Genomic DNA, 22286 nt, shown 5'->3' with positions numbered 1-22286 from the left:
TGTTTCATTTTATTTGATGTGTCCTGTGAATTTTGATTGGGTCAGACAGACATCTGAAACTGACAGGACCCAGTGTCCTGTTACTTTGGAACACCGTTAGTGAACACTGATTAGGATTGTGATTACATCCACCTGATTATGGAGGATGGATACATTGTGTGAGTGAAGTCAGCTCATGGTTGTGTGTGCCTGTGTTACAGAGAAGCACAAGAGCTACCATCAGAAGGATGAGATCCTGGGGCGGGATGGATTCAAGAAATTCATGAAGTATGAGCACTGTTCCTACAAGGCCTGCAGGTTTTCCAAAATCAGCAACCATATTCACTGCATCAGACCAGGTAAGTCTGGTTTGCTTTCTCATTTAGCAGAAGGCTAATAGCTATGATCTTGTAAACTCTCCTGTAGGACAGAACATGTCACCAGTGTCTAATGTTTCTATGGCTTTAATAATGGTAATAGTAATAGTAATTTTTTGAGTTGCATTATTGCTTCACTTTTGCTTAAAACTATATTCCACCACAAACATGTTTTAACTTCATTATAATTTTTATTTTGTATTTTAATTTTATTAATAAACCTTAAATTCAGACTGGTAAGTGGATATTGATTTGCTGTCTGCATGTTTACCTGCTGTGGCACATGCTTACTTTTTGGCTTGACTTACAGGTTGCAACTACGTGCTACACTCAACTGCTCAGCTGTATTCGCACAAGCGTAAGCATGAACGTCGAGACTTTGAGAATGCCTACCGAACCTATCGGCAGGTCCAGAAGGCAGCACCCTCACAGACTCGCCCTACTCAACCGGTAATGGGCTCCCTACAAGGGGTCCCTGCTCTGTCTGGAGCCGGGCAGCTTCTTGCACAGGTGCCCATACCAGTTGGGACAAACCTGACTCCTCAAGCAGTGCCCTCAATGTCCTTGCCTGTTAAGATCAAGACAGAAATGGAATCACCCAAAGGGAAAAGGTCAGACAGTGGGAACAGTAACGGCATGTCTCCACCAATCATAGAGAAGAAGGTCAAGGTCAAGCTTGAACCAACTGAGCCCATGGACCAGAGTTCAGGTCTGTTGAATCATGCCTCTGTTGTTTCTGAGGAGAAGCTGAATGATTCTCTGACCTTGCCAGTCCCATCTGCCATTAGTCCCCAGAAGGATAACTCCAATCCCCCATCATCTGGAGAGAACACACCATCCCACGGTGTTGAAATGGTACGGCCATCTACAGAGAAGAGAGAGAAAGATGAGTCCTGGAAGGCGTATCTTATCAGGTAGGTTTGACTTTTACCACAAGATCCTCCTTTACCTTCATTTTGTTCTGTACACTGCATTCATTTTCTTCTCAGATCTCAAATGGATTGTTTTATTTGAGTTCCTTCATTCAGGTATCATTTTACTAAAGTGCTTTGAATGGTAGGTGAAAGAAATCAGCTTATATGAACATTAAACTGAAAAATGAAAACATCTAGTTCTCAGGCCAAAAAGTGTTGGTGATGGTCAGCAATGATGTGGATGGGTATTTAACAAATTAACTTCAGACAAGTTGGGATGCTTTGGGTAGCCAAGTAAGTAATATGTGCTTAAGTCTTGGTTTAGATAACCTAAATGGATATGATGTGTGAAGTGCACTATGTCAATGCCTGCCATATGTCTGGACAAAAATGGAAAACTGTCAGTCAAGGGTGACTTCCTATAACATTGATGTGTTCTGTATGTCAGGTACACGGCAAACGACCCCTGCAACTCCCGATGTCAGTATCTGTACAAGGACCACTACCACTGCAGGGTGGATGGTTGTCAAGTCCTTTTCCGATCCAAAGATGGGGTGCGAGAACATGCCAAGTGAGTACCTTGGTTTGGTCAGCCTGATGGAGCACCTTGGTTGTTTAACTGTATTCATCAGTTGTATTCCTATGGTGTGACTGCTTCCTCTATTTAAAAAGCCACCAGATATAACAGGTCTTATTGGTGAAGCCAAAATGGAAAGTAACCTTGATTGCTTTCCTAATATGCTGCGTAGACATAACTTGAATAAGTGGGTTTAATCTCAGTTTGCTACTTATTCATAAGAAAACAGAAAACAAAAGGATGGTGAAGTAGCAATCACTCATTTCCACAAAGGGCATGGCATCAATTGGGACTCAGTTACATCCCAATATCTCTTTTCATGACAGTTGTCTCTGATGAAGCTTGTCTTATCAGTTATTACCCATCAAATGTGCTGAAGTTTGTTTTCTGTGTTTTAGGTTCCATGAAATCCAAGACCGTATCACACCTCTGGTGTATCTGATGTACGAAGAGCTGCAGGCGTGTCCGGAGAGCTGCCAGTTCAACCTCAAACAGAAGCACTACCACTGCAACTGGGTACGTACATACAGCATGTCAGTATTGAAGTGAAAAGTAATGAAGCTTGGTTATTGGGTTCATAACAACATTTCCAGTTGGAACCTGAAGCTAAACAAAAGAACATGTACTTTATGTTTCCTATCCATTAAACACATGTGAGTCTATATTGGAGGTAGAAGGTATGGCACAACACTGAAATGAAAGAAAAAGCATATTTACAATACTCGCTCTGTTTTCAGACTGGCTGTTCTCACGCTGTTCCCCACACCGGACCAGCATTTGCCCGACTTGAACATTACCGCATCCATGAGTATGCCAAGGCATCAGGTGGAAAAGGCAAGTTTGGAAATTCAAAGGATGACGAATTCTCAAAGCGAAGACGTGGTCGCCCCCCCAAGTATCCCAGGACTGAAATTCCAAATGTTCCAAAAGTGGAACTGCCAGAATCAGTGATTCAGGAATCAGTGAAACTGTACTCAGAGGGGAAGTTTGACCCAGCAGCTGAGGTCATTAATGGATTCAAGCACTTCACTGCAGATGAGCCTTGTCCAGACACGCAGTGCATGTATTACATGAAGGACCATTTCCACTGTGCTCGACCTCGATGTCATCATGCCACTGATAGGATGGATGTCCTCAACCTTCACGCTAAGGACTTTCATAACTTTGTCAACATCTTAGAAGGCTTTGAGTTCTTCGACCGAAATATTGATTGCAGACGTCCTCACTGTCACAACAACCGCGCTAATCGACATTTCCATTGCTTGAAGCCCAAATGTGATTATTCGTTTGTCCGTCACAGCACAATGGTACAGCATGACAGAAAACACAAGATGCCGCCTGTTCCCAAAATTGCTCCAGTACCAGCTTCAGCTAAGAAGGAAGTCTCCAATTTCATACCCATCGTCCCTGCAATGCCAGGATTACAACTGGATCCAAAGAACAAGAATGTTGTGAAGGCAGCTGGTACCTTCTACCCAATGTCTCCCCTGAATGATGTACGCAGTACAGTCCCTGGCTCAGTCTTCAACCAACCAATGTCCCTGACCATGGCTAGCAATCTCACAACCCAGTCCCTGTCTGCTATGGCCAGTACTCTCAGCACTCAGTCCATGGTGGCACAACCTCTACCATCAACCATCCCTGGCCTGCCCAATAACATGTCGACTTTATTCATGGCAGGACAGTTGCAGCTTCCCATGGCCAGCGCCATGCCCCTCACTGTGCTGCTACAACAAAAAGGGCTCACCCCTCCCCAACCAAACTGGGGTCAGATGAGAAGCAAGATGCATTATGCTCTAAACTCAAACTGTGGACGGCCATTCTGCAAGCTAAAGAAGAAGGATCATTATCACTGTCTGGAGTGTAACCAAGCCTTTTCTGACCCAGCCAGGTTGCGCTGTCATATGGGTAAACATGGACTTAGATTCCGGAGATCTGAGTCTGGAGGGAGAGCAGGCAAACATGTTCACCTTATGCCCAAACCTGATCCAATGAAGGGTCTGGACCTCTCCAGCACTGCACAGCCCACTGAGGAGGAAGTGGATGAGGAGGGAGAAGAGGAGGAGGAGGAGGAGAATGCCGATGAGGATGAGCAGCAAGATGGCAACTATGAACTGTCAGCATCATCATCTCTCAACCTCAACCCAGAAGCCTTTGCTAACATGCTGCAAAGCAGACAGACTCTTGGATCAGACAACAGCAGCGAGGAACTGGAGGAGGAGGAAGATGATGAGGACGTAAATGGTAACAGTATGGATGGGGCTCTGGTAGAAGATGCTACAAATGGAAGCGACTCTTACAGCTACAGTTATGACAACTATGAAGATGGACCTCTGGTGGTTGATGAAGGGCGAGGGTCAGATGCTGGTAATGATGATGATGAGGAATCGGAGGTAGGGCTTAATCTGTCCATGTCACGTCGTTCAGGACGAAAACGAATAGCTACAAGACATGAAGATTTCATCGACAGTGATATGGTGATGGCCAAACAGAGGAAATTGTCAAGCCCCCAGAGCACAAAGGAACAAATCGTCATCCCGGAGGGGTTCACCAAACATCGCTCTGGTGATGATTGTGGATACCCCTCCTGCACCTACCGCCAGAGCTCCACACATTATCACTGTGTGAGGGAGGACTGTGGGTATGGTTTCAGTGACAGAACACGCTTCATCCAGCATGTGCTACGTCATGAAAGACTTGATAACATAATGGGTGGAGAGTTCTACCACTTTCGCTCGACTGTACCATGCGGAAGCGAGGGTTGCGAACTATCTATAAAGTCATCACACTTTCACTGCCTGAAGTGCCCATTCGCTTGTGCTGATTCCAGCAAAGTTCAAGCTCACCGTAAATATCATAGCAAGATGGACAGTATTGCTTCCAATGGCTTTAAGAAGTTCACTGGCAGTGAGGACTGCAGGAATACCATGTGCTCCTACTACAAAAAGCAGACTCACTACCACTGCACATTCCCGTCGTGTCACCATGCTGTCCTCGGACCAGCGCAGATGGCAGCCCACAAGGTGAAACATCCTCAGGAAGAGCTCAACTGAAGAGATTGTGATGAACAATGTTACACTTTACACAGCATTGTTATTACATGGGGACCATTGATACAATGTTACTTTGTCTTTGCGGCGCTGCTGACAGTAGAATATGCACCGCTGATGCAGAAGAGCTGACGTATATTTTTGGCAACACCATCACTGCTGATAATACCCATGAACTATTCACATTCCCTTGTTAAGTTTATTGTTGATTTGTTTTGACTTTGATCACAACTGCTGCATCTGTTTACAAACAATGACGTCCTACTCTGCTGAAGAACAACCTTTTCGTGGATCTGTTTCCATGGCAACCGTTTCATGGGATCTGCTTCCGTGGCAACCATCAAGGAATCGTAATTTCCAGGGCAGCAGATACAGTTGTTCATGTTTCTTGTTTTGTTAAGTTTCTTTCATGAAGTCACACAGAAAGAGATTCTCAGTGTGACTATAATTATCCATATATGTACAATAGTTTGCTATTTTGTACCCCCATGTATGTGTATAGTTATATATGTAATGTGACCAGTATTTCCGGTCTAGCCGGCCACTCCAACAGGGAAGCAAATAGTCTTGCCTCCACACATACATAGGCTATATCTAAGAAACATTTTCTGTACTGCTGAAACAAATGGCTTATACTCTCTCCTGTTCATTATATATCTTAATATTTATAGGATTATTGATGTAATGTTGAAATCATTGTACATGTGATACATCAAGAAAATACTGCTGATACCATGCAAATACTGCTGCAGTGATGGCTGCAGGAGTTTCCATTGGCAGTTGGCCTGTCAATCACTTGTTGAAAAGAAAATGCTGACATATTATTGGTTGACTAACAATCAGACATGTTGACTTACTACTACTTACTGCTACTTACACTGCAATAATGGCCAGTGGTACGAATGTCTTCAATTTTTTGAGGCCATTAGACTTATGATTTCAGAGCTTGGTTTCTGTGATATATTCAAATCAATATATATTCTCTGATATCTTTGGATAATTCAAGATTTACTACAGATTTATCCAAATGTTAATACTATGCTTTGTAAACTGCTGATTTTCTGCTAGTGTTTGCATATTTAATACTCTGAGCAATAAAATGAATCATTCTTTGAATGTATTAAACACAAAAGCTGTGTGCTGTATTTGTACAAAATGAAGTGACTCCATGTCCCAAGAGTTACATCTTTTAAGCCATGATAGTTTTGTGTTCCTCCAAAACTGTACATCAGTATGTGTGGAGGCCAGATCAAGCAATATGTCACATGACTTGGTCACCCGACCAAGTCATGTGACCAGATCACACGATGTCCCAGAGTCATACAAAAGCAGTTTACTTAACGTCAGAATTCCGTTATTGTCTCAGTACCTACCAAGTCATGTACGTAGTCATTGTACTCTTGTAATCCTGAAGTTTGTATCGAGATATTTGTGTATAGTCAGTGAGTTATATTTCAGAACGTTTACATTGTAGTCATTAACTTATCTACAGGAGTTATTATTTAGATGTACCTACGTGGCTGTATAATTGTATAGAGAGGACAGCACCATGCAGAGACTGTTTATATTGTATTTAATCTATACAGAAGACTGTTGAAACTGTGATCATAAAACCATTATTTTAGTGAAGTCAGCGACAAGCTATCTGAAATCACCGCTACAGTCACTGCAAGTCCCGTGCAGCACTCAGATTGCCCCTCCCTGTCTATGCAACCATTTTAGCTGAATAGTTCACCATCATGGTCTTAATCACAAATCCGTCTTACGGGGCTCCTCGTCCATTTTCTTGATACACAGAGGATGTGTGTGTTAAACAGTAGCTTAAAGCCCAGAGCTACGATCCACAGGTCAATCTTAGCACTAAGGTGATAGTAACTGACACGCTTTAACATAGACTTACAACTATTTTAACTCTCAGGGCTCTTTTTCACAAAGCATAGCACTGAGGTAATCATAACTCCCATGCTTTAACATTGATGAGACGTAACCATGATCATTAGGTTATGGAACGGGCCCCAGATCATCTTGTGCAAAGGGACCCAGGGCCAAGTGTTTATAGCACTGCAACATTTGTAAGACTTTGACAAACTATCTGGTTGTAATGCTGCAGAACCAGGTTGTAATACTATAGACCCTGGGAGCCGATCCATAAAGATTTTGTAATGTTATGACCTGCCATAACTCTATAGTTTATCATAAGCTTGTGAATGTCGCAGTGCTATGAACGCATTGTGGATCAGGACCCAGTTTCTAGTTGATTTGTGCCAGGTAGTAAACGTAGCAATGAAGATACATGCTTTTCAGAATGTTTTGAAAATTTTGAAGAAAAAAAAACTAGTTTTGGGTTGACCAGTGCGCAGTGAAGCTGATTGATTTGCTCTATCTGGATATACTTTGAGAGGCAGTGTGACTATTGATTGGCCCTGTTGTGTGGTGTTACTGCTGTGACTGCCTTAAAGTTTCAATAATTTTAAGGCAAGTTAATGCTGAATAATTGCACACTTACCACAATAGGATTTTATCCATAGTGACACCATATAAACTTTACCTAGAATATTCTCACTTTGAACTATCAAGATCATTTCATGTCGCAGAGAGTCGTTTGTAAACCTGAAACACACCTTTAGCATGATATATGTTATTTTGTGGCCCTTCATCATACTGTGTATTGTTCAAATACAGGGAAATTTCATTATTTTGTAGATACTTCATTTTGAGTTCAGATTTGCCCATATTATTTGGAATGAAGTACTAAAAGCATTAGATACAGTTTCATCTCAAATACCAGCTTTTGATTCTGCATGAAATTAGAAGTTTGGAACTTTGAATAAACAGTATGTTAGTTGAAGCTGAATCAGGTAGAGATAATGCTTCAAGTTTTCATGTGACAATAATACAAGATGATTTTGCTCTTTATCAAAAATGACAATGCTGAAATAAATTACATGCTACTCTTTCAATGACCCTCAAGTTTTTGTGTCTGTTGTTTTCAAAAACTGTTATTAGTAGTGTTTCAATGTCACTACTACATTTAGCTGATGTGATAGTTTCTACAGTTTGCTTCTCTATCAAAACTGCACTGAACAACTTATAGCCAGGAATTTCTCACATGATATGACCTGAATATGGTTGGTGCGTACGATGTGTATCGATATGATGTGTATCGTATCGTGACTTTGCTTGTCATTTTATGTCTTGAATCAAGTGTGAGTTGGAGTGTTGAGCCCCTCAATGTGTGTCTTGTTCAATGTACTTATGGCATCTTACCCTTCATTTCAGCATCACTAATGCACACACAATATAACTGTATATATTGCAAGAGAGTTTAAAACAAAGTCCATATGTTCATCTAAACAAGTCCTTGTTGGTCGTATTTTCTAGATGTACCATGATTATGTCAGTAAGAATAGATATTGGGTTTTTTTCTTGTTTGATAAATCCAGTTCATTCCATTTTTAAATAACATTCCTACCCATCTGTAATGAGCATAATTTAGACTCATTTATCTGTGAGGAAATAGCCATTGTCAGTGCTTATAAGATCATGAGGATTGTGGGTGTATTTTCAATGAGTCACTACTGATTAATTAAACATGTATTTAACATATGATTGATATTGTTCATCAAATAACATCTAAGGTATGTTCATAAAAAAATGTAAACTCACAGAGCAAATTTTTAAAGAACAGCCATAAGGTAGTTATTTTTGTCCCAGGAATTGGAATAACAACTGAACTATTTTATAATATCTACGGTGTTGTGTATTTATTTGGAGAATGTTCTCTATGAAGTTGATTATTTTGAATGTTGTAACAAATTTATGCCTGATATAGATGAAATCATGAAACCCTATTCCAAGAACTAACATTTTTTAGTGATACATTCCACGTCAGTAAGTCCGACAATTATCCAACATAATAGCTGTAATTTATTTTTATTTATTTCATACTTACATCAACAAAGTTATTTATGGTCATCAGCACATTTGTATGAACATTTTCTTTGTTGTATTTTTTTTGTCACAATTTCTCTGGAATTTTAGCCTAATATATATATTTTGTCCCTAGTTTCTGCAAATGTAATTTAATTTTTGTGCCAAATTTTGTTTTCTTAATAGCTTTCTCAGTACTTTGTATGTACAGCTAGTTTCAATGTGTCACTGTTTGATTGTCCCAAGGGATATGCTTATTGCAAAGTCTTGATGTGGAGCATAGAAACCTTTGTTGTCTGGTAGTGTTAATGTTAAATAAACATTCCTCTTTTTGGTATCTCCCTAAATGCAGATAGTTTCAGAGAACTCACAAGACACTCTAAAATTGGTCGAAATGAGAAGTAGGTATTTATTTTAAAAAAATTATAATATTCTTGTTTTTCTAAGTAATTATTGTAGAACTTGTATTTTTATGTAGAACTGAAATAGGTTGTTGTTTCCATATAAAGTAATTTACATTTTGTTTTTATTTTGGCTTTTTTTTGTGTGTTTTTTTTTTGTTGTTTTTTAGAATCGTATGGCTTTTACTTAATAATGGCTTTTCTTAATTGAATCTGAAATAGTTTCACATGTTTGCTTATTGCAAAATACACGTACATGTACTTAGATCATTTAGTGCTGTAGTTTGCAGAGCTCTTCATTTTCTTGTTATCTGTATATATGACATATGAACTACACATGGATTCAGCATTGTCTTAAAGTCATCCTACTTGTGTGATATGTCCTGCCAACAGTGGTGTTTGCATGCAGCTGTCCACAGCTTGATCACAAATTGTGGGCCTTCAGATTATATTTTATTTTCTGATAACATGGCTACATGTCTATTATCCAATATTTTGTTTTTCAAAATATTTATTGAAAATTCTTGTAGTTTTCTTCATCGAAAACTAAACTTCTTGAAGATTCTTATAAAGAATTCCCATTATCATGAATATCTTTTCTGTTTGTATGCAAATATTTTCTGTAAGATTATATTCCAAGAATGTGTGTTTAGGGTTTGAGTTGTTCGGGGTGTTTGGTGGAGTAACAATCCTGGCAAGATTCCATAATGGCAGGGAGAATAATGTCAACAGATTCTTTGCAAAACATTCCCAATGTGTATTTTTTTATTATGACGTTTTCCTAGTGATTGGACTTCTACAGAATGTAGTTATATGTTTCTAGTCTTGAGATAAGAATTACATCATTTTCTGGCTACTTGAATTGTAGATTTAGAATGCGTGGTGCCTCGAGTGCTTTTACCCAGTGCAACGAATACCATTAGTGAAATTGTCGGCAAAACTAGTTTCCAACTGCTAATTGTAGCCAGATGGGTTGTGTCATGGTTGTGTGTTGAATTCTTTCAACGAAAATTTAACCATTTTATCATGCATGTGGAGACAGTATTTTGTAATGAATTTTTTAGGACTTTTACTGTCTGTACTTCATGTTTTGCAACTGGTGTGCTCAGATGTGTCTCAGTGTCAGTTAACATTATGTGTTATTGTGTGAACAAGAGCCAGCACACATCATCGACAATGAAGTCAGTTGGGCTCATGTGGTCACCCTTGATGAGTTCACCATCAAAATGTACCCTGAAATCAAAGCGAAATGTCAAACTGTACCCAGATTACTTTGCGATTGTTCCTGTTGTAACTGGCCAACGTTAAGTTTAGGACATTCATTATCATGACTGTTCACAGTTCTATCAGAATTCCTTTAGAACTTCTTGTGAATTTGAGATGTGTAACAACATGCTTTCAAGTCGATACTGTTAAAAGGGGCCTTGAGTTGAAGTCCATTTTGTAAAATGTTTTCCCCCTTGTGCCACAAAGTGGGTTGATGTCATAAATGCCTCAAGTTTCTAAATGAGAACAAAATCAGGGTACTCACAGAGTCTGGCCACACTAATTATATGGCAACACAGCTTTGGGTCCAACTCAGTATGTTGTTTCGCACCAGGGGCATTTCGCTGGTGAGCTATTGGGAGTGACTGTGTCAGTGTCAGTAGGAGAACAATTACTTTCAGATTAGACAAGAACATTTCCAGTAGGTTATGAGACTAAATCACTTTTTGATATGTTTTCTGAGTTCCATCCAAACATATCTAAACTGTTTCATCACTCATCATCTCCGTTTAAGGACTAAACTGTTATACATACTGACATTCGGATGTGTGATGATATCGATTTGTAATTGTCGTTGTGACAGACCATTATCACAATAAATAGCGCTTGTACTGTTTGAACATGGCATGAAATCATGAGAGACACTGACAGGTCTTGCACAATACATTTCAGAATACAATACCAATGTATTTTTTTATGGATACATTTTAATAATGTTTCAGAATTAAAGACAAACTGAAGGTGTATTGATTTGAAAGATTCTGGGGGAAATTATTTTAGAACTTTGAAACTTAAAATATACAAAGGTATGGGTAGCATAGTCATCTTGTCATGCCTGAAGTGTGATTATGGGTTCAAATCCTGGTTCATCCTCATTATGTTTCAAGTTTTTTGGCACCATATATGTGCTTTTTTTTCATGAAACCTTTTACAGAACAGCACTGTTCAAAGGGACATTGGACCAAATGCACTCCCTGTGACTCCCTTCACAATATAGGCCGATTCAGGATGAACTATGAAGACATGTTACTTTATGATGATTTTATGATTTGATTCGTACAATGGTTTATCCAATTTAATGAGTATTGACAGTGGCATGTACTTATGGCAAACAGCAACCCAGGATTCCTCATTTATACATCATTCCTATATAACACTACAGGTTTTTGTGTTAGATAAGTTGTATTCAGTTTTCACTCTTGTATATAATGCCTACTTGATTTTACACCACTGGAGACAACCAGAGAGTATTAAATAAACAGAACATATTAGCTACCTCAGTGTTTGTCCTTTTTTGTGTCAAAAAGGAAGGGTTTAATTTTGTGAAGAATGTTTCACTTCCATTGTTTGTGTGACTGCTTGAACTGGTTCATACATACAACATTTTCTGAGGTTCTTCGTGTATGTGGGCGAAGGGGTAGCATTGTGGTTGAAGTGTTCATCTCATCGCACGGAAGACCTCTGTTCAATTCACCACATGGGTACAATGTGTGAAGCCTATTTCTGGTGATCCCTGCTGTGATGTTGCTGGAATATTGCTTCAAGCAGTGTAAACTAAGCCCTCTCACATACATGAAGTATCTGTTGCTTAACACAATATATTAAACTATTACCCATGTCTCACTTACAAAACTGAAAACACACACGTATTTGTGTAACCAGTCATAAATTCTAAATACAAAGAAAAATCATACTTAAACAAATGTTAATTGTCTACACATAGATCATCTTTGTTTATCCAGGATGTTGTTTGTCTATGATATATATATTAGATTCAGTTGCCAGCAGAGTTTTGTTCTGGTAATTTCTATTGCAACACTACCTTGACACAAAATATCTCTCATTCATGAGTATATTTTCACTTGACAAACATTTGTTGCATTTTGCATTACGATTTAAGCTCAAATGTGCCTAATCAATCTTGAGCATAGAAAGCCCTTATGACACAAGGGAGATAACTCAAAACACTAGCAGTGTAACATAGGTGAGTTTCCATGGAGATCTAATTTGGTGGTGAAGATGGAACATGTATGGCTGGATCTTGAATAAACCAGCAATCTTTCACAGGAATGCACCAGCCTGAAACTGGTTGCCAATACAACATCACAGTGCTAAAATAATTTCATTGTTGTTGCCATTGCCAACCACACAATCAGTCCACTGCGCAACACTGAGTTACCTCTCTTACATCAATCAGTTCCATTTCAGCAAGGAAGCCCTATGGTTACTGCAATTCTGCATTAACTTGCTAATGACGAGTAATTAGCATGATGAGTCATTTACTTCATTCATTAAAGCCACAGTCTATGTAAACCTAGTCTCAGTAGTATTCGATACACTACTCTACAGAGTCTAACATTAGGTAGTGTAGCAATTAATACTGAGATTTAGTTTAGTTAGACTGTTGCTGTTTCTCCTTTGTATTACATTTTCACCCAAAAAGAACATGACTGAATGTAATCAGGGGTGCCCATGAAAACGCTGGAGCGGTTTCTGACATCTATCCCTGGGACTGATATTTGCAGGATCAAACTTCATCCCTCTCTAACATCATTTCTTGCAGGCAGTTAAAACAAAACAGTGTGTAATGAAACAATATTTAATGAAGCATCCGAGAACCTTTCATCCACATTCAAAAGAGTTACAATGACAAAGCATACATTCACAAATATGAAGAAATAACACTGTCTCGCCATGTGGAATCTATTTATTCTTCTTCTTTGATTTTTGTTGTGTGTTGGAACCATCCCCATCAGGCTTGGGGCGGGGTTTCTGCCACTGGAGGGGCTTACGGCGGTACATGGGCCAGGGAGGCAAGGTGAGCTGCAACAGTCACATGATGCAGGTGACATTTGAAAAACAAACCAATTACTGAATCCCCACCCCTCCCTACCCTTAACACATGTGCAAAAGGGTACTGAATCCTCACCCCTCCCTACCCTCAACACATGTGCAAAAGGGTACTGAATCCCCACCCCTCCCTACCCTCAACATATGTGCAAAAGTGTGCTATTTCCTCACCAACACAAATTGAATAATACGTAAAGCCATGTGGACTGCAATACAACAATAAAAAATACTTGAGGGCTAAATGACTAATGGACAAGATTTATTGTATCACCCACCTAATGATAATGTTTGTTGTTTAAAACCATACTCAACAATATTCTAGATATGTGGCAGTGGTCTGTAAACAATTGAGCTGGACCAGATAATCCAGTGACCAACACCATCGCATCAATCTATGCAATTAGGATACAATGAAGTGTAAACCAAGTCAGTGAGTCTGACTCAGTGCCTTTAGTTGCCTCATACGACAAGCACGGGTTACTCAAGATCAATTCTAACCCAGATCTCCATGGGTTCATATCTACTGAATCAATTATCAGTCTTGTTTATGGATTGGGTACTGCAATGTATTCCACCAGAAAAAATCCACACGAATAGACACATGAGAATGGGTAGTGTTAACTTACAAGGCAGGACAGGGCAAACCCAGCCAGAAGGATATACATTGTCTGTGAGAACTGCTGGCAGATGTAACCCCACACAAATCCAACAACCTGAAACAGTTAAAGCAGATGCTTCATTACCTATCAACAACAGTGATTGAGTCAGTTCAGGTTTACACCACATTCCGCAATATTCAAGCTATATTCTAGTAGTCTTAAATAACTGAGTCAAGACCAGACAATCCAGTGATCAACATCATCAACACTGATCTATGCAGTTAGGATACAATGACATGTGTCAGTCAAGTCAGTGAGCCTGACCAACCAATCCTGTTAGTCATCCCATTCAACAAGCATGGGTTACTGAAGATCAGTTGTATCCCAGATCTTCATGAAACTTATCAACAATAACAGTAAGCATGGTACTACAAGAGTTCCAGCTTTTGACATGGGACTCACCATTCTTTGACATTTCTTCAGTGAATGAGACAGTAAACTGGTTATAAAGCTGTTTAAACAGTATTCTTGTTACATGTATATTGATGTCAGTTAAATATAGAAGAACATCGTAAGTCGGGGTTCAAAACTTTTTTAAAAGCCACATGCCACAGGGCAAGTGACTTTAAGAAAGTGCCTTGTCCTGACTAATTTTCCACTTGCCCTGATTTTTATGACAATGATGATGATGTAATGATGAAAGAATAAAGAATAATGTTTCATGTTAGTGTTTACTGGACTGTTTATCAAGAAGTGATGAACAGCAAAGAAAGATAACTCTACTTATTACCATTGCAAAATTTAATAGCTACATTTTTATTTGCAGTTTCAAGCCATAAGTGGAAATTATCTAGTAGCCCATGGTCAAGTAAGATACCATTATGTGATTGTCTGAAATGAAAACTGATTTTTGGGGCATCTGTCAAACGGGCTTTTTTAAACCCCTGCATAAGTGATGCAGGTGTCAGACATTTACCACTTGTGTGAAACCAATAAGCCATTAAATAGTACCAAAAACCTTGAAATATACTTGGGGTGAACCAGGATTTAAAACCATAATCACAGGTTTCAGGCAAGGCAAGATGACTAGGCCCTCCGTTCATTTGAAACCAATGAGCCAAAGTATGACTGCATGGAACTGGGAGTCATAATCAGGGCAAATTCTTCTTCTGAACCCACTTGACCTCTGCAAAAGTAAATGATGGAATTCTGCAGAACATTTTCATGAATCTTTACCAAAATACCAATATGAAGACATCAGTTTACTTACCCCAAACAGTACAATGATGATCTGGAATGTTTTCTCTGCCCGACGCTGTCCATCAAAATCCTGAAAACAATCACTTTCTTGATTATAATTCATTGGTAGGGATTCAAAAGGTAAGAAGTTTAAGAATGCACCATCTGGACAACTTCCATCATTTTGTCAACCAATGTATACAAGTTACTTCCTTAGCAAGGATTACACCTGTCACGTTTATTTTAACCACCTTCCTAAAACGACAAAAACAGAAAGTTAAGTAAAGAAAGCCTCAAATCTTACAGATAATTACATGTTTTATTGCTTTACAATACTTATAAGATTTGCATGTTGAGATAGATTATTGCGGGTTCAGTAAACCACCAGTTTTGTAAAACCCTGATTAATGTCTTATCATATAATATAGAGAGAGCAGACTCAACAATGATTATTAAAATTACATTAGGAGACTCAACTGTACAAGACTAAGGTCTGGGAATTCCCTCTTGGTGAAATCCCATTCTATTTATAGTAGCTTAAGCTGATGCCAGCTGGAGCTTCCAGGTGACAGAAGGTGATGATCTATTAGCATGTTAAGTTCACAAAGTAACAGCTTCTATTGATGACCATTCAGTGCTTGCTACTATATTTACTTCGGAAATATATTATTGTTCAGAGTGTTTTTTGAGATAATTACATACATTCTTCACACATTTTTTTAAGGAATTGTGTTTTGTAGAGGAAGCAGTAGTAACTTCAGCATTACAAAATGTTATTTACACCTACTGATATAAACTTGTGCTCATATACTGAACTTCAGTTTATGGCAATAATATCCCGACATCTGGGGTTTTCAACAATGTAAGACAAAAACACAATTTTTATGTTTAATTATATATATAATATCATTTATTTGATATAAAGTTTCTATTTTACAAACTTTGAGAGATAAAGGATACTTTCATCTATGTCACATAAAAAGATCAAGTGTTTCCTATAAAAAATAGCATTGACAACATCATATCAGCAAAACCATTCCTGCTCTCCATGTCCTGGAATCTTGTATGGGTTTTCCAGGAATAGGGAGGGAGTGCTGTGATCAGGTGACTTCCTATTTATATGTCATGATATATTGCCTGTCACTAACAGACAACTGATCCTACTGAACTTTTGCTTGTTCTTTCTTGTTAGATAGGAAATTGATTTTTCATCTTAAGCGGCATTAATGATCATGGGTAAATAATTTTAATGTTTGTTTGCTTTTTACTCCCAGCATGCAATACAGTCGTCAAAATCATCTGATTGTCAACTTCAGCTAGTTTGAGGATAGGTACATATTTTCAACATCTGCTCATTCTACCTACCATAACAAGACCAAAATTCTTATCATAGTTAAGCTTTATACAAATATTCTGTCTGTTAATCCAGTATCCTGTATTGCGCTGATTAGAGGTTGGGTGTGGAAGTCGAGGTGGCTGAGTGGGTTAGGCAGCTGACTTTGTGTGCTGGCCATTAGGTGCCTGACTCTGAGGGTGCGGGTTCGAATCCCGGATGGGACTCAACAAAACAAAAAAAAAAGTACTAGAATTTGTACTTTACTGAGGAAGTGAAATCCCAAATATGACATATGTTGCAACTGAAGTAAGTGGTATTGCTCCTTTCTGGAGCAGAACTTAAAATACTTTCAACATTTTCCTTCCACTTTGCTATAAACACGCCAGAACATGTTAAAAACCATAACTCGTAGACATATTAATAAAGACTCTTTTGCCATTGCGGGGGATATTGATGACTGTGCCATAACTTCATGCAGGCAATATACGATATAACTTTAAAAGCAAATGAAATTATAACCTTTGATTCAGAATATACTTCATGTACAATTTCATACGCTTATCATTCTTAAAGTTATCAATATAAGTCAAAGAAATTTGCACCTTGAAAAGCATATTTTTCTTAACTAATACTTAACTAAAACTAGTACTGACTGAACAATTAAGGCCTTCTGTCCAATGGTGTGGGAACGAGAGTTAAATATGATATTTGGCATTGTGAAATAATTTGAATGACCCAAACCTTTTAATGAATACTATTAATTGTTGGATGTATCCACCTTATGTAAGCATTTGTATATATTTGACTTTCTGAACTGAGATTTCATTGAAGTATATAAGTGACTTAAGAAATGAAAACCTTTTTCATCAATGATATATGAACAAGAGTTTAAATATGGTATTTGCCTTTGTGCTGTAATTTGAGTGATCCTTCCCCGTTTAACAATTGCGCCTATGATGTATGCCCTTGTTTTTGTATTTGTTTATCACTGAAACATGACAAACACTGTTTTGCTGCTTGTTTCCTAATATGGAAAAGAGGGTGCAGCAAGGATTGAAGCTGGGTGCTTGAAACCTAACACAACATGAAAATATTAAAAGTGATATTCAAGGCAGCAGAAATGTGAACTGAGGAATGTTTAAGTTTTTTTTCAATTTATTTTTTATGCATAAATGGAATTAAGAGATAATTAATTCGTTAACTCATTAATTATTTAGTTCCTACATTCAATGTCTTATTCGTAAACTATGTTTTGTAGGAGTCGTAAAGAAACACCAATGCACTGTCAAGGTGGCAACAATGATCCAATATAATGAAAATTGTAGAAAGCATTGAAAACTCCAGAGCAATTCCTTTCAAAACAGTTGTTGAAAGGGCTGGGTGGTCAGTCAGCATAATCCTTTTAATTATCTAAAAATGTATGAAAATTTGTCATAAACAAGCACTGAGGTGTGGAACAGGTGTGCTACTATTTTAGGGAGGGAATCCCTTCACATCATGTGATTTAAAATGGCATCGCTCATGCGATCGATCGCCTGAGATGTTTGATGGCTTGCAAATATTTATTTTGGAATATTTTTATAATGAAACTAGGGCACACATGTAGGTATAAGTACAAAGAAGCCATTCATATAAGTTTTTCGTGCGCAATAGTCATAACGAGTGCACAAAAGTGTGACAAAGAATTTCTACCATCGCAGCTTGTGGAGGTGCGGCAGAGCATTCATGCGCTATGTATCTTAGCTATCAGAACACCTGTAACTTTTTTGCATTGTATTTACTTACAGAAAGGGTTTAACTTTAAGTTCAAGAATGTCATTCTACAACAGAGAACCGCTTTATCAAAAAATGTAATAACAGAACACAGAGTGCTCCAGCCTGCTTTATACTGTCCATTTAAAGGGGCACTGATGCGGAGCATTTTCCGTGGACTGGTGTAAACTTTTGTTATTGTTTTTCTCCCGTGAGTACCCGGATGATATCCCAGAATTCGTGACTGGTTCGTGACCTCTGCTGCGCAGTCCGTAAGCGCAATTGATAGTTTAATTATAGACAGATCAACTGAGGTGAAGTCAATTGTACTTCATTACAAATGTATTATGAAAACAAATGAAACACTTTGAAGGTTAATCATCTGCCAGTGGTAGAAATGGTAAAAAACTATTAGGACGGAAAAATAACGAAGCCAATGTACGTCTCTATATTTTGTCTCATAACCCTAATTACAGTCGAACCCCATTGTCTCGAACTCGGTTGAGACGAATTCTCGGATGTGTCGAACTGACATCTCGGTCCCTGCCGATTTCCTTATATTTATCATTATTTTTACCCTGATGTGTCGAACTAGATGTGTCGAATTCCCGGTTGTGTCGAACTCATTTTAGGGTCCCCAAAGGCTCTAACAAGTACAAATTTACCCTTTTGTCTCGAACTGTCAAAGCTGGTTGTTGCAACTGAAAACTGCAGTCGCGCAATCGGAAGTCATCCTCATAAGATCAAAAGTAACGATTAACGGACTCAACAATCAAGTGACATGTTTAACTACGCATCTATACACACATTGTCAGCACACTTACCAACTGAGCTTTACTCAAACAATTAACCATAATTAAGTTGTTACCAGTGACATGTTGATCACGGACCGACAGGATATCTCTAAACAAACAATGGCGCATGTTGTTGTCAAGTGATAGTCTATGTTAGCGGTCATGTGATTTCCTTGAAAATACAAAATGAGAAGTGAGGAAAACGGAGTTGGATTATCTAAATTGATGTTTTGTTTTTGGTGTAGTATTTAAGGTGTAGGATCAATTTTTTTAACCGGTACGGTTAGTAACATGGCAGAGCAATTCAGCAAAGGACCCGATCAGCCCCGGCACCGGAGAAACCTAACAATGACAGCGATCCCCAGAGTGACACTGAATCTGATGAAATTGAACCACCCACCCCTACCCTAGCTGCAGCATGGACCGCCCTCGACACCCTTATCAGATTTGTGGAAGCACGTGACACTGACACTTTTTCCAACCAGCTTGGTACATTAAGAAACTTTTTGAGCAATTCTGCTGTGATGCCATGCCCGAATGCCAAACAGACTGTAATTTCGGACTTTTTTAAGAGATAAATTCCCCACATGTACACGTATGTACATTCCGATTCCGTTTGTGTGAACTATACAACTTTTTATACTGACTGAAAATGAATTAGTGCAGCCAACTAAACGGGATCGCTTGTGAGTTTGTTAAATTATTCTTGTTCTTATCTTTTTGTATGCGTATTTATTTGCCATGACGAATAAAGTGATTGAATTGATTTACATTTGTATATGTTGTAATTTAAAGATCAATACTGTCGTATTTGTCATATTTGTATGATTCTGAAAATTAATAAAAGAACACACGATTTGCTTATACTCATAGTAAATTTCTAACATAACAGCAACATTTATACATTGTATAGATTGCCAATGTGGATCCTATTTCACACACATACGCGATCTAGTGTGTGTTTTCTGTCATACAGATTCTGCTGAATGCTACAACAAATAAATTAAAACAAAATGCAAATAATGAACGTAAAACAGACTAATTTTAGAGCAACAGTGTCAGGCTACTACCTTGTTCAGGAATGTATCCATCAATATCCACGTAAAAGAAATCGTATTCCATTCATCTGCAGCTGGTAAATAATCCTGCTCTGTGTCGCGTGTCTTACAACTGTCTCATTTGCGAAAAAGTAACACATCGTTTCACGTCTTTCGTTGGTGAAAACTAGATAAACCTCTCATTGGTCTCCCAAGATAGCACACCTGGCAACTAATTGTATGATGTCCACTATTCTAAGTAATTTAGTTAACCAATATTGAGCAATCAATCAATCAACGCAAGGGTGGTTAATTCTTTGAAGGGAGGATGTTGTTTTTGCACTCACACTTTACGACAGGGTGTAGTCATCTACACACACTGCCTTTTGACAAATCCGCTAGAAGAACAAAAGTAATTAATCAATCAGTGTGTTATCGGTTAATCCTTTGATCGATGTTTGTTTTTGTAACTCAGGTGATAAACCCTCTTGCATCACTTACATGCACATATTACATAACATACAATACATTTGCCATTACAGACCTTAATTCATAATGTTGAGTATTTACTCCAGACAGGAGAAATGCCAAATGGGAACCTTTGTTGAGTAACCGAAGTGGTGTTGCTACTAATTATACCTGTTATAAATTCATGAATTGACCATCAAGGGAATGATGACAAATAACACGTGTAGGTTTACACCATCAAACGCGAGTTACAGCAAGGAAGATGTAATCTCTGTGTCGCATGCAGCCTGAAAACACTAATGGGCCGAAACTGTTTTGAGGATACCAACGGAATTTCATTACATAAGGAATACACACAGGCATTTGCTGTGTACTTTGGTAAATAAGTGAAATAAGTTTTTTTTACGTAAGACAATTTTCAGATTTCTCTACCAAAGCCAAGGTCATCGTTTTTTTGTTTACGAATTCAAATAAATCAACTGTGTGTTTTATTATCATAAATAATAAACCATTGTAGCTACCATAGCTACCAAAATTTACATATGCTATTTGCTATCACAGCTCAACCAACACTCAAAACTACCTAAATATACAGCTTTGCAATCTTCCGTACTGAAACAAATGGCTTGCTACGTGCCTGTAGACATCATATTTTCATGTAACATGATTAAATATCGAGGTTAAAAACACAGAAAAAGGATCAAATTGGATCAGTAAGTATACCATCCAAGCATCTGAAAAGAACTACACTGCTAGGATATATAGTTACGATCAGACAAGGAATACCATGGATATTTTTAAACAAATGGCATGTGATGGGCATCCGGCCTCCTGACTGTTTAAGTGAAGAAATTTTGTAATATGGACAGGAGCCCAGTTCCTTTGTCCGTCACGGTCGAAGGAGTGGGCGCTGACCAATTTGCGGTCTGCTTTCGTAATTAGACCGTTAGCGAGAAGCATTATTCGCTCCGCATCAGTGCCCCTTTAACAAACAGAAATGGTAGCATGCAATGATGTATGAGTCATATATAAATGTGACCTTTGTAGTTTAAGAGAAATTGCAAATATTTCTCAAATGTCTCGTAAACTGTGCGACAAAGAATTTCCCCTGCCACTGTTTAAAAAGTTTTTATAGGGTACCCAACATGAAATAGAGTTGCTACAGTGACATGTATACGCTTCGTAAGAACTTCAAAAATTAGCATCTATAAAGCATTGCTTAACAGTAACATGAACATCTAACGATAGCATTTCTGATTTCCATATGTAGTGAAGACAAACACAGTAACATTGAACATGTTGAAGTAACTCATTAAGGGATGACGTGTTTTCTTGCTTCTGAGAACAGAACATATGGCATGTTTTCTCGTATCTGATTTTATAAAATTTCTCTGTCTAAACTAGATTCTCAACATTTAATCAAGCAGAAATGTTAATCGTACCATGTACACTGGAAGTGACTTGATACTCTCGGGGACGAAGCTCATAACAAAATCCATTTTCGAAGACGTTGGTGCTCGCCGACAAAACCGGAAGTGATACACTCTTCTGGCTGGAAGATAGTTAACATAAATGTGGTATTAATTTCACAACTTGTTACACATAATTTGTCCACGTTTTTGACAACTACTAAATCAAACAATTTTTTTCCGTTCAAATTATATAAGTAATATAATTTTAAATAACTGTATTAACAAAAAATAATATAATCCCCAAA

At 38.2% G+C, this 22286-nt stretch overlaps 2 protein-coding genes across 3 annotated transcripts in view; one reads left to right on the top strand and one right to left on the bottom strand.

Moving 5' to 3' along the window:
- The window catches only part of LOC137268760 (zinc finger protein castor homolog 1-like), a 50529-nt gene extending 44521 nt beyond the window's left edge, over positions 1-6008 (top strand). For both annotated transcript variants that reach the window (XM_067803339.1, XM_067803340.1), the window contains 5 exons: positions 201-338; positions 667-1270; positions 1719-1841; positions 2246-2363; positions 2585-6008. In XM_067803339.1, coding sequence (XP_067659440.1) covers positions 201-338; positions 667-1270; positions 1719-1841; positions 2246-2363; positions 2585-4900 — 3299 coding nt within the window. In that variant the 3' untranslated portion in view covers positions 4901-6008. The remainder of the gene's footprint in view (positions 1-200; positions 339-666; positions 1271-1718; positions 1842-2245; positions 2364-2584) is intronic.
- A 7071-nt stretch (positions 6009-13079) lies between these two features.
- Positions 13080-22136, bottom strand: LOC137268153 (signal peptidase complex subunit 1-like). The gene is made up of 4 exons (XM_067802682.1): positions 22012-22136; positions 15214-15273; positions 13971-14057; positions 13080-13317 (listed from the first exon to the last, which is right to left on the bottom strand). Exons 1-4 carry the CDS (start codon positions 22066-22068, stop codon positions 13198-13200), a joined length of 324 nt encoding a protein of 107 aa, XP_067658783.1. The 5' UTR covers positions 22069-22136; the 3' UTR covers positions 13080-13197.
- Between the last annotated feature and the right edge of the window lie 150 nt (positions 22137-22286).

Source organism: Haliotis asinina, chromosome 16 (genome assembly GCF_037392515.1).
Source record: "Haliotis asinina isolate JCU_RB_2024 chromosome 16, JCU_Hal_asi_v2, whole genome shotgun sequence".
Taxonomy (NCBI): domain Eukaryota; kingdom Metazoa; phylum Mollusca; class Gastropoda; order Lepetellida; family Haliotidae; genus Haliotis; species Haliotis asinina.
The sequence above is the reverse complement of the archived record's forward strand: the minus strand, read 5'-3'. Positions and strand labels throughout refer to the sequence as shown.

Coding starts and splice junctions, on each gene's coding strand:
- LOC137268153 (XM_067802682.1), bottom strand. CDS start 22,068: ATGGATTTTGTTATGAGCTTCGTCCCCGAGAGTATCAAGTCACTTCCA. Junction 15,274..22,011: donor AGTCACTTCCAGTGTACATG/GTACGATTAACA, acceptor GATTGTTTTCAG/GATTTTGATGGACAGCGTCG. Junction 13,318..13,970: donor GGTTTGCCCTGTCCTGCCTT/GTAAGTTAACAC, acceptor TGACTGTTGCAG/CTCACCTTGCCTCCCTGGCC.